Source organism: Mesoplodon bidens, assembly GCF_964165515.1.
Source record: "Mesoplodon bidens genome assembly, chromosome: 4".
NCBI lineage: Eukaryota > Metazoa > Chordata > Mammalia > Artiodactyla > Ziphiidae > Mesoplodon > Mesoplodon bidens.
Genome location: NC_138160.1, coordinates 148,196,145 through 148,208,497, shown reverse-complemented (window position 1 = coordinate 148,208,497; position 12,353 = coordinate 148,196,145). Strand labels below are relative to the sequence as shown.

Here is a 12,353-nt window from a genome sequence, read left to right as displayed (position 1 = left end):
GAGGGGATCGGGACATGGATGTCTTGGGGGCCACTGTTCAGCACCCCATACCTGCAGAACCACGCTTAGCCATGCCCGCTGTTCTCCCTCAGTATGCCTTTTCTACTAGAAAAGTTTTGGGTGATTGGAGCGCCAACTAGAGAGGCCGGATGCGGGATCCTCTGGGGCCCCCCGCCGACCTCAGACAGTGCCACAACCTCTCTCCCTGGAGCTCGCCCTGTGCTCCATTCCCGCAGCTGGGGCTGCTGCCGGGTCCTTTCTGATGCCCGGACCTGGATGCTGGCTCACTTCCTGGGCATCTGAGGAGGCTCAGTGGCCGGGGCTGGGAGAGGAAGAGTCGGCTAGCAGGGAGGCTGCCCCGTCCTTGCTTCTTGAAAAATCCAGACTCATTAAGTCATGTGGCTCCTGGAATTCAGGAAAGGGGCTGTCAGCTCTGGAGGGGTGGCAGGAGCCTCCTGCTTCCTCTGCAGCCCCCTCACTCAGGACTGCTCACCCCTCCTTGGAGGAAGGATGGGGGAGGCTCCAGGGCAAGTGACTCACTGCCCTCCTAGGCGTCCCTTCCAAACTTTTTGGGGGCGTGCGTCAGGGGCTCCATTACTGAGATGGGTGGAACGGGTTTGCGATTAATACGGAAAATGAATAGCCGTGCTCCGAATGGGCTCGCTGGGAGAGTTGTGCGGCCCACGGGGAGAGCACTAATGTGTTGGCGCGTTATTGGTGCTAATCACTTAAAATGTGCTTCTTTATTAGAGTTTTAATGAGAGCCACTTAAACTGTGCATTAAAAAGAGGAACTGCGGAGAGGCCGGCAGGCCGGGCGTCAGGCAGCCATAACTCTCATTGAAATGCTTTTAGTGCAGAGCGGAGTTGCTGGATTCAGCCATCCCTGGCACCTTCCAGAGCCTTGCCGTTGTGTCCTTGCGGTTAGGAGCCTCCTCCAGCCTTGTCGTGTGGGTGGGGCCACGCGGGTGCACACGTGCATACACACACGCATGCATACACACGTGCCCTCTTTAACCAGCAGCCCCTCGAGGGTGCGCGCTGGCCTGGAGGCTGGGCCCGGTCTGGATCGGCTTCCAGAAGGGTCCTGGGGCTGCCTGCGTCTGGGGATCAGTCCCAGAGGGAGGTGGCCGCTCGGGAGCGCGTGCTGGTGCCACTGCCGTGGGGACTCATCCCACACCTCGAGGAGCCGTGTGGCAGCCGTCCTGTGCCCGCTCTCCGTGCGGGTTTGAGCGGAGGCGCCTGGCCGCCATGGGCAGAACCTGGGACAGGCTTTTCCTTAACCACAAGACACACGTGTCATTGACTTGAGTTTCAGCCAACAGGTGATTTGGGAACGTCCCTGAACTGTGTTAGTGAAGCACGGTTTCTGGGCAGGTAGAGCTGATGGGCTTTCTGTAGGCTTGCGGAGGCTATCCCTGTTTTAAATTAGTTACGTGGTGCATCGTGGGGCAGAGAGCATGGGGGCTGTGGGCGCGGCCTGCGTTGGCCCCGTGTGTCTGGGGCCGAGGGTGGGCGGGTTGTCTCCCGGGCCTCCGTGTCCTCACCTGCCTGGTGGCGGTAGGACCACGTGGGTGGAGAGCCTGCGCCACTCAGGCAGCCCCCCTCTTTGTTGCGGACTCGTCAGTGTTGGGGGGCGGCGGGGGACCCCACTCACTCCTCACGGTCACCGTGTGTCTGGTCAAGAGCAGCAGCTCCCCTGTCCTGTCTCCGGGCTGCGCTCTCACATGGCCGAGTGACCGTGTGGAAGCAACGTAGCGGCTTTTGTCTTGGGGGAGCTTGGGGTGGGCGGCGGTCTCTAGGCAGCCATACCCTGTCTGCGACCGCGGGTGTGTGCTGTGGGTGCGCGCCTTGTCACCCAGGACCCCGTCCCGCAGTCCCCTGTGTGTTTCGTTCTCTCGGGGCCTCGGAGGAAAGGGCTGCCCGGAGAGAGGCGTCCCGGCTGCCCCGCCGCCCCATCCTGCCGGGCAGGCCCCGCCCTGTCCTGCCAGGCTGATGCTGGTCTTCTCTGCTCTAGGCTTCTTCCCCGGGAGCTCCCAGGGCTGTGACGCTTTCCTTCGGCACAAGATGACCCTCATCTCGCCCATCATCCTCAAGAAGTATGGGATCCCGTTCAGCCGGGTACGTAGGGGCTGGGCACAGACCACCTGCTCGTGGAGGGGCTTCTGGGGCCTGTGCCCTGGTGACCACGAGTGCCCCAGGAAACTGGCGTCTTAACCCTGGAGAAGGTTCTAGGACGATGGCAAGCCAGGGCAGGGCCATCAGCCTCCAGCTCTTCCAGGGTGGGGAGTGAGGATGGAAGAGGGGCAGTCAGGAGGTGCCTTGACTTTCCTTCCCGCCCAAACCCAAATGTCGGCAGGTCCTGCAGGCTGGGCTGGGGAGTGGACGGTCGGGGCAGCTCCTACTGACCTGGCAGGAAGCGCTGAGGAGCCGGCGCTCCCCGTGGGAGTCCCTTCCCGCCCACCCGTGGCCAGGCAGACGCCTTTGAGTGAGCAAATACCTGTTTAGAAATGAGACGCCTGGCTCCCTCGCAGTGTGAAGGCTGTGAACTCATGCAGTTTCCTGCTCCAGAGGCTGCTCCACTGGTCCGCGTAGGGCTGTGAGGGGTGAGGCCGCGCTAGGAGCCGGGTTGGCAGGGACCCCACTGCCTGCGGAGGGCAGGTGGGTGGGGGCTGAGCACCGGGGCCAGGCCGCCTCTGCCCCGGGAGTGGGCCCAGCTGTCGTCACTCCAGGCCAGTCCTTCCCCGCAGACAGCCCTCCTGGACGGGAGAGTCTGCGCCCCGGTCCCTGCGTGGGTCCAGGCGAGAGGCCTGTGCCCGGAACTTACTGGACAGGCGTGTGGGCCGTGGCGCCGAGGGCAGGGGGCAGAGGGGACTGTCCGGGAACCCGGCTTCTGCAGGTTTCCCCGAAGAGTGCTTCGTCAGGCGCAGGAGCGAGTTCTGGGGGCGGACCTTCATGCCTCTCTCTGGCCAAGGGCATCAGCAGGTCAGAAATGGTTCTGACGTTTCAGTCAAACCGCCTGCAGCATCAGCACACAGATCGGGGATCCGCCTTTCTGTCGGGGCCGCAGCTGCTGCTCATGCTTATTAGGTAGCGGGATATTTCGCTCTGAGAAACGCAGCTTTCCATGCTTCCCTCTTCCCACCCACTGCCCCCGCCCCTGTCTTCTGGTTGGAACGTCATTCTTTGCCGGGAACCTTGCAGACAGGTCGCGGCGTTGCTCACGGGAGTGAGAGGTGCTTGCTCTCCTGTCCCTTTGCCGCGGACCTTCTCCAGAGTCGTGCTCCCTGGAGAGGGATGCTGGTCGCGGGAGTCAGCTGGTGGGCACCCTTGTTCTCCTGGGTCAGTGCCCGTGTGGCCCTGCAGCCTGTATACGAAATGCCCGAGCGTGACCCAAAGGCGGCGGCGGCAGCCTCCTGGCCCGGAGGGGCTGCTGGTGACTGGAGAGAGGCCGGGCTCCGCAGCCACAGCGGCTGCCCACGGGGTCCAGGCAGAGCTTCGTCCCAAGGCCCTTGTCTAGCAGCAGGGAGCCCTCTGTGGGCCACCGGCCTCAGGACCAGGCTCCAGGCCCTGTGGCATCAGGCTCCACATGGAGCCCCTCGTCTGAATTCCTGGCGGCCTTCAGAGTGACGCCCCGCACTCCGCTTATAAATCTTTGTAATGGTATTTACTTCTAGAAGAAAAAGCAGATCGATAGCAGAGCTTTTTAATAATTAAAAGTGTGTCTTTCTGTGATCTGCCACGGACTTCCTCATTTATTCTTGGAGAGCTCGCACAGGCAGCCGACTGCCGGGCTTCCTCGGTGACTGGCGTCTGGGGCTGGCGCTGCCTCCACTACTGACTGCTTTGCGTCACGGCCTATCCGTCATCCCAAGCGCCCTCTAATTTATTGTCGGGATAACGTTGACGGTGGTGACACGGAGGACAGACACTGTGGGTTTGAAATGGAGCCACCAGGATGTAGATTCTCTGACAGGGACGTAATCTTCTTGTTGCTCTAAGTGAGCACATCTTCTGTTCTGGGCCTTGATGTATGGGCGGGATCGGGCGGGGGACCGGGCCCTCAGTGTGCCTCTCCCCACGGGGGCTCCAGCTCCGTGACGGGGACCCTGCTGCGTCCCTGAGGCTCACGCAGGCCAGTGCACACATGAAGCCGTTCTGGAAAGCGAGATAGCGCTTTACAGAATCAGCTCAAGTAGGATAAGAACATCAGTAATTGCATTTAAAAGCACATCCCCAAACCCGAATTTTATTTATCTCATTTGACGAGGCTCCGAGTCCTGCAGCAGAAGCTGGCCCAGGGGACCCTTCCTGAGAACGAGGATGCTGGCCGCTGGGCCCTGGGGACACTACATGTCCCCTCCTCCCCCGTCTGCTGCCGTCGCTTTATCCCCGCACGCGGCTGGCTGTCACTTGGACAGGAATTTAAAAATATAACTTAATGCACACTGACTTCCCTTGATGGGTACAATTCATTATTTGAAAAGAAAAATATCTCCGTGTTCTTAAGGACTGGCTTTTCTCCAGGCTACGTCAGTTTTGATTGATTTCTGACTCTGTGGTTGGCTTCTGGAAGTCTCCCCACCTCCACCCCCCCCACCCCCGGTCGCCACCTCCCGCCACCCACCCTCCCCTGCCAGGGTTTGACTCCTCGTTGGTTACTTAGATGAATCCAGCGATTTCTGCTCCTCTCTCTGGGGTTATTAGCAGGCCCCGAAAACTACAAATCAGTGACAGAGTGCTGAAGAGCCTCTAAGTGGGGCAGAAGGCTTGAGCAAACACACTTTGCAGCAGGAGGCGTGCGCAGGCGCCGGCAGGACGCGGTGGGCGGCATCCACAGACCTCAGGGAGGGAGCCGGAGCATCACGCCCACCCCGCAGGGCCGCTGTGTGCGAATACCCCATAACCCATATGCCGCCGAGGGGGCAGGGGGAACTCGCCCTTCCCACCACGTGGGTGCAAACGGGCAGCCACTGCGAAGAGCCGCTGGGCAGTTTCTTGGGGCCCCACGGTGCCCCTTCCGGAGTCTGTTTACTCCGGAGAAATGCAAGCAACCGCCGGGAGAAGATGAATCCACAGGTGCCCCCAGCTCTGCTCACAGAGCCTCAGACCAGGAACAGCCACAGGCCTGTGAACAGGAGGCTAGATGAGCACGTAGCAACACATCCTCATAGCAGGAGACCCCTTTAGGAACGAAAAGGAGCAGACGACCGGTGTGCCCAGCGGGACGGATAAACCCCGAGGATGTGCCGAGCGGAAGAGGCCAGACGCAGAGCATGGGCGGTGCGGTCCGTGTCTGTGAAACCCTAGAGAGAAACGTTGTCAGGGGGCGGGGGGGCGGGTGCGTTTGGGGCCCCGTCCTCAGAACTCCAGACAGCCTGATGTGCACCATGTGCTCAGCCTAGGAGAAGACTGGCCCTCCTGACCCCAGAGGGTCACTCCTGTGTCACAGCCTCTAGTCCAACAGCCCCGCCTCACATCCCGGGACACGGCGAGTAGGGATGGTGGCCGCTGCTATTTGTCATCCGTCTTCCGGAACACTGGTCTGTTGGAGCGCTTGCTGATGGCTGGGGGTAGTCAGTGCAGAGTGGGGAGGGGCCCGGGGAGGAGGCTGCAGCCTCCTTCTCCAGGCCTCGGGCTGGCACCTCTGGAAGCCTCTGTCTGGCATCACTGTGGGTCCCCCACCCTGGTCCCTCATGCCCAACTTCTTGGTTTGGGGTCTCTGTCGCAGAGGCCGGACCAGAGTCTGGCCGTCCAGACCATTTTGAATAGGCCTGGAAACACGTGCTCGTCCTGCAGTGTCGTGACCTTGACACAAGTCCTCCCGGCCCACTGACGTGTCGCTTTGGTCTCTTTGCCCTCACTTGGAGGGACCCATGTCTTGGGATGTAGTGGACAGATTCCCTGCTCGCGGTGGCGGGGCCGCTTAGGCCAGCTTCTGGGGACGTTTTGGAGGTGGGCCTGCTCCTTCCTCACACGAGGGCCGGGCGCTGTGCTGCTGACTCGAACCCACCCTGGGCTCCACGGGCTCCAAAAGCTCCGAGGGCTCCGAGCTCCGCCAGTGTCGACCGGCCCTCCTCACCAGCCCTGGAGCCGTGTGGGAACATCTCACAGTGGATGGAGGCTCAACAGGCCACCTACCCCCAAAGCAGGAGGACCCGCCCCCCGCCGCCAAACGAGAAGTACCTAGAATCCTAGCGTTGCTGCTCGCCTGTCTGGAGAGTGCAGACTGTCTGTCCCCTCGGGGCCTGGCGGGGTCTCAGTGAGCGGCGGGGCTGGGAGCCCAGCTGCCGCCCTGGCCACTCGCCTCACCTACTTTCCAAGCCATGTGAGAACCAGGCCACAGCCTGTCACTTGGCCGACTCCTTTGGCTCCTAAAGTTAGGCTCCCTGGCACTCGTTGGGACATCCTCAAGCCCACGTCCCCCTGCTGTGCTCCTCGGTGGCTTCTTGTGGCTTTGCCATCAGCCCATGATGCCCTGTGTTGGGCGTTGCTTCTGGTCAGGCCTCGCCCCTCACCTGTTGGCCTCTTGCCCCTCAGATCACGCAGGAAGCTGGGGAGTTCATGATCACGTTCCCCTACGGCTACCACGCCGGATTCAACCACGGATTCAACTGTGCGGAATCTACCAACTTTGCCACCCTGCGGTGGATTGATTACGGCAAGGTGGCCACTCAGGTGAGTGCCCGCAGACCCTGGGGAAGGGTCTAAACGGGGCTGGCCCCCACGTGCTCACCCAGCCCAGGGCCTGGGCGGCAGCCGTTTATATTCAACCGGAGGCTCGGATTCTCCATCAGGGTCTGTTTCTGGATCCTCAGTAAACTTGTCCCCAGAATGTTCCTCACCTGGAGGCAGGGGAAGGGGGTCTGGGCAGGCCTGGGGTCGGGTCTCCCCTCCTCCTGGCAGACCCCAGGTGTGTTCCCCATCGTCTGCGGATCAGGGAAGATTTGTTCCTTGTTAGTTGACCCCTTGGAGGCCACCTGGCCGGGCGTGGGGTCTGCTTGGGCCCCAGCGCCTTTGCCCCCCTCCAGCTTCCCCATCTGGGCTTTTCTGCTGTGGGGTGCAAGAAAGACAGCGGGAGAGAGAGAGAGAGAGGGTGCAGAACCCTGGTAGAGCAGACCCTGCGCTCGAGCCTGAGGGCTTCTTGCTGCCTCGCCATCCACATTCAGAGGTCACTAAAAGGCCGGAACACTCCTTTGATTTTCCTCAGTAATTTGCCGTTCTGGTCCCAGAGGGCCGATTATTGGTCAACAGATTTGACATCTGAGCCAAGCGCTTGTTCTCAGGTTCCTTTTCTCCTGCACTCACCTATCTGTGGTTTTGATGGGCAGCTTTGGGGGCATGAGGCCCCGTAGTGGCGAGTCCAGGGAGCGGCTGAGCACTGGGCAGGGCCCTGGGAGGGAGAAGCTGCTAGGAGGGCTGTCGGGCAGGCAGCAGGCCCAGCCCTTCCTTGGCTGCCGGGACCAGGGGCCTTCTACCCAGGACTGGTACCACGGGTGCCACGGAGGAAGCCAGCGAGCTCTGCCCAGCTCTGAGCTAGGCTCAGACCAAGCGGCCCCAGCTCTCAGGTTTCAGTCCCTTTAACCTTCTCTCCACTGCAAAAGGGGGCCCGGCTGTTCACAAGCATGCACTCTGGTACTTGGGTCATGGGACAGGAGAGGCCTCTGCTGCTGGGCTTCTTAACAGCCTCCCAAGCCAGAGCCCTGGGGTTCCAACGCGGAATTTCTCAGCCGTCATGAGTCAGGACCCAGGGTTGGGACAGATGGTGGGTTTCTCCCAGGCCCGGAAGTGGGGGCAGTGTGGACCTGGAGGACTTGGAGCCTGGATCCTGATTCGTTCAGCGTTTCCCAGACCTTGGACCCTTGCAAAAGAGGGTCTAGGCCGTGACGATCGGGTGTCACAGCCTGGAGCCGTGGCCCGATGGAGTGGAGGGGAGCCGGTGGCGTGCAACACCGCGAGTCCACGGCAGGGCACATGGCAAAGAGCAGGAAACCCCACACCAGGGGTGTTCAGGGGGGTTACAGACTGATGCTTTTGAACAGGTGGGGTTAAACAAGATCCATCCTTAAAGCAAATGTCGCCTGCTTCTTTCCACGTTTGAATGGGGTGAAAAATTAAGATGAAGAAAATTAAGCTTCACAGGTGGCTTTGTGTCACATCTCCGCTGGGCAGCGCGGTCTAGACGGGCTGGCTCGTCTCTGTCTTTCTAATGATCTGTTTCTCTAACTTCGCTGTGTCAGTGCAGTTGAGAAAAGGAAATGGGCTTTGTAGCCAGGAAGACTGGAGAGGCGCCCCGGGATTTAAAGTGCTGGGTTTTTTATACTTAATTCAGGAAACTGGGGGGGGATTGTCTTTGGCAGAGCCTCTGGCTTCGCTGCAAGAGGAGGGACGGGGGCGTCAGGATTGTCCATTTAGATCCACAGGGGTAATTACACCTCCCGGGGTATATTTGCAGGGAGTTCTGTGTGCGCGGGGACCACCCAGCCGCGGCTGCGATTGAGTTATCAGCCTGGCCCAGGGCTGGTCCCAGAGGTGCTGCTGGAGCCGACCCTGCTGCGGGGCCGGCGGGGGTTTCCCGGATATTAAAAGCAATTTTGGGTTCAGCCATGTGTTCACAAACAAGTGGCACTTGGGAAGCGCAGCCTTAGATGGGGCTCCACGCTCACATCGCCAGGCGGCGGAGCGTGAAATTACTGAACAAGTGATGAGCGTTGCTCTGAGCCGGCCCGGGTTCTGGGGTGCCCGGCGGCTTCTGCCAGGAGTGGCCACTGGCCAAAGGGCACCCGTCGGTTGCCACCTGATGTCAGCCTCCAGGCCTTTCGGTGGTGGAACGGGACAGCAGGTCCCGACCTCCAAGCTCCGTTGCCCCTGTAACGAGTCCCGGCTGGAGAGGCCGCCTGGGCGCCTGGCCTCGCAAGTGACAAGCTGAGGGCATTGGCGGCAGGGGACTGTTCGGGTCCCGGGGTGCTGGGCCTGTGGACTTAAGGGAGGGGGATGGGGTGGGGCACAGGGGGACCCAGGGCCCCTTCCCGCTGAGCAGGGGCCTCTCCCTGCAGCCTGAGTGCCCCCGTCCCATCTGCATCCCCTTCCAGCACATTCCTCAGAATGCAGCCAAGGGGGAGAATGTCCACTTCCCAGATTCTAGAGACTTCTGTACTTGTTGGTTCGTTACCTCTTCTGGCACCCAGCGAGCCCCTCACTCCCCGCAGCGTCTGTTTCTGTCACTCTCCCTCTGCTGACGCATTAAAGGCTAAGCTCTCACACTCGCCAGCCTGTGTGAATTTCAGGTGTTCCTGTTCTTTCTTCTAGAGCAGGGTCGGCAAGCAGGGGCCCACGGGCCAAACCTGGCAGGTCGGCTATTTTTGTATGGTCTGCAAACAATGATTTTTAGATTTTTAAAGAGCTGGGGGAGAAAAAAATCAAATGAAGAGTGTGTGACAATTGAAAATAGATGAAACTCACATTTCACGTTGATAAGTAGTTTTATTGGCACAGATGCGCCCATTCGTTGACGTGCCCTGCAGGGCTCCTTGCCTACAGCAGTGGAATTGAGTAGTTGTAACAGGACCGTCTGGCCTGCAAAGTGGAAAATATTTGCCGTTTGGTCCTTACTAGGAAGTTTGCAGTCCCTGGTCTAGAGAATCGAGGGTGCGGGCGCTCTGGCTCCAGCTCGTCAGGGCTGAAGGTCACCTCCTTTGCTCTTTTCTTTGCAGCCCACAGAGTCTCCGGCATCTGAGGGGCTGTTCCCCCCAAGCAGGTTGGCTCCCAGCCACTGTCTCTGGAGGTTCCGGAGGGTCCAGTGAGGGCGCTGGTGGCTTTGGTGCCCGGCAGGCCAGGCCAAATGCCGATGTGCCACTGCCGGCCCCCTGCAGAGCCCACCCAACTTCCCCACTGCGGGCAGGGTGCCCTGCCCTCGGGCCCAGGTCTGCCCTGCAGGCCACAGGGTCGCCCAGCATCCTCCTGGCTCTAAAACTCTGGAGAAAATAGGCTTGTGGCCTCTTGCCAGAGCCCCTTGGAGGGAGCACCTCTGGTCCCCGTCTACCTGACAGAGGCTGCAGACGGCTGCCCTCTCCCGCCCTCTCCGCTGAGCACAGCACACTCGTCCCACTTGGCAGTCTGCGCTCTGTGTTCACTGTCAAGTTGAGGGAGAGTTTCTTCTCCGGGATGGTCTTCCTTCCCCGTCGCTGACGCTAACCCTCATCAGTCCTCTGTGCACGGGAGGAAAGCCTCGTGGCCACCTGCTCCCTGCCTGACGCAACCTGCAGTGGGGGGCGCCCGCCGTGTCCCTGCCTCGGCGCCAGGGGGAGCGGCCCTGACTTCCTCTTGGCCAGCGACTATCCCCGCCTACAAAGGGGGTGAAATGGATAAGGATCCAGCAGAGCTCTGGGTGCAAATGGCCCTGGCCCCTCGGGCTCTGGCCCAGCCCAATCCAGGGCCCCCTCCCCACCCTCACTCCCACCCCCTGCGGCGCTGTGACACTTGGGACCAGGTCACCCTCTGGGGGGCCGTCCTGGGCGCTGTGGGGTGTGGAGCAGCCTCCCTGGCCCCACCTCCTCAATGCCCAGTGTGACAGCCACAGACATCCCCAGGAATTGCCATGTGCCTCCTGGGGACAGGATCAGCCCCAGCTGAGGGCCCTGGCTGACCTTTCTCTCTTCGGCGCAAAGGGTGGTTGGTTAGTACGGCTGTACTTTTTGGACTCTGGTGGACTCTGGTAGTGAGGCTTCGTCAGCTCAGTTTAGTTCCTCTCCCTCGGGCATGTGTGCGAGACCTCGCATCTGCCCGCCACCTTTTCCTACTGAAAGGCAGTTTTCGTGGCCGTGGTCCACAGCCTCGGGGTTTGGAGTCCCTTAAGCACGACAGATGCTAGCTATTGCCAGAGCCGCGAAACCGCGCTTAACAGGGAGCGAGGGATGGACCTCTGGGGCTGTGGGTATGTTACCTCCATGTGCCTCTCTTCTCCGGGGCAGGGGTTGGGGGGCTGGGCCGACAGCAGGGCTGTGGGAACCAGGACTCTGCAGGGCGTCGATGTATCTGTTCTATAGGAACTGGTCCTCTTTCAGGAACTAGATGTTGGAGAGGTCACTGCCCCCAAGGAATCTGAAGTTCTCTACCAAGCCCGTGGGCAGAGAGGCCCCCGATCCTGGGGTCGTTCGGGGTTTAAGGGAGCCGGGCCCCTGCCCCCGTGGGTAGGAGGGGCGCCGTGTCCCGAGTGGACCCTGAGCATCCTCGGGGCTGGGCGGCATCCACACTCACACCCAAACCAGCGCCCAGCAGCTCCTGGGAAAGCGCACCCTGATGGCAGGGCTGCCCGTTTCTTCCTCCTGGACTCCCGCCAAGGGTTCTGGACCGCATGGCCCTAGCCCCATGGCACGTGGATGAGCCCCTTGCTTCCTGGGCTTCTGGACACATGGCGGAGCTGGTAGTGGAGCTGGGGCTGGGCCTCCATGCGGAGTGGAGGTCGGTGGAAGGAATTAGAACCCAAGCCCATGGGGCCGGGGCAGGCAGAGACCGCCCAAGTCTGTGGGGGGAGGGCGAGGGGCGAGGCTGCAGAGCTGCTCTGGGCCTCAGAGGAGGAGGCGGTAGCTATAGGGACAGGATGGCAGATGGAGGCTTTTACAGACTCTAGGAGGGGGCGGGGACTCCCTGCTGGCTTCATCCTCTAGTTTCAGAGATGTGGGAAGAAGAACACACACGACTTGGCCTTCCATTCCCACCCCCTTGGTCCAGAACGGTGCTGCCCCGTGGATGGACCTCGAACACATGATGCTCAGTGAGAGAAGCAGACACAAAAGGCCACGTAGTGTGTGATTCCATCGACGGGAATTGTCCACAACCGGCAGATCCACAGAGACAGTGGGTTAGTGGTTGCCAGGCACTGGGGAGGACTGCTAAGTGGTACAGGGTTTCTTTTTGGGGTGATGAAAAGGTTCGAAAATGGATTGTGGCAATGGATGCACAGCTCTGTGAGTGGAGGTGGAGCGTAGGGCATGCGAATTATAGCTCAGTGAAGCTGTTAAAGAAATCCTACCGCCTGGATTACCAGATTATCAGCGCACAGGGTGTGGGTGGGTCCACGGGGTGCACGGGGGATGCCATGCTCACCAAGCAGACCTCCCTTCCTTGGTCCACAAACACTAGGGAGCCTGTGAAGCAGGAGACAGCATTGGGAAAGGGGTTTTGGAACCGGGAGGCCCCTTTGTGGGCCACTGGGGGGACCCGTGGGGGCAGCTCCCGGAGGGTGTCTGCCGTCAGTGGGACACGTGCGTCTCTCTCTGCCAGTCCTCAGGCCTTCCTCATACGGGGACAGTCGTCGCATCGTTGATTTTCACAGTGGAAAATTTATACCCATGG

At 60.7% G+C, this 12,353-nt stretch overlaps 1 protein-coding gene across 1 annotated transcript in view; it reads left to right on the top strand.

The window, feature by feature from the left end:
* The window catches only part of KDM4B (lysine demethylase 4B), a 140,365-nt gene that overhangs the window by 79,052 nt on the left and 48,960 nt on the right, over positions 1 to 12,353 (top strand). The window contains 2 exon segments of the mRNA XM_081233490.1: positions 2,017 to 2,120; positions 6,540 to 6,677. Of these exon segments, the coding sequence (XP_081089616.1) occupies positions 2,017 to 2,120; positions 6,540 to 6,677 (242 nt within the window).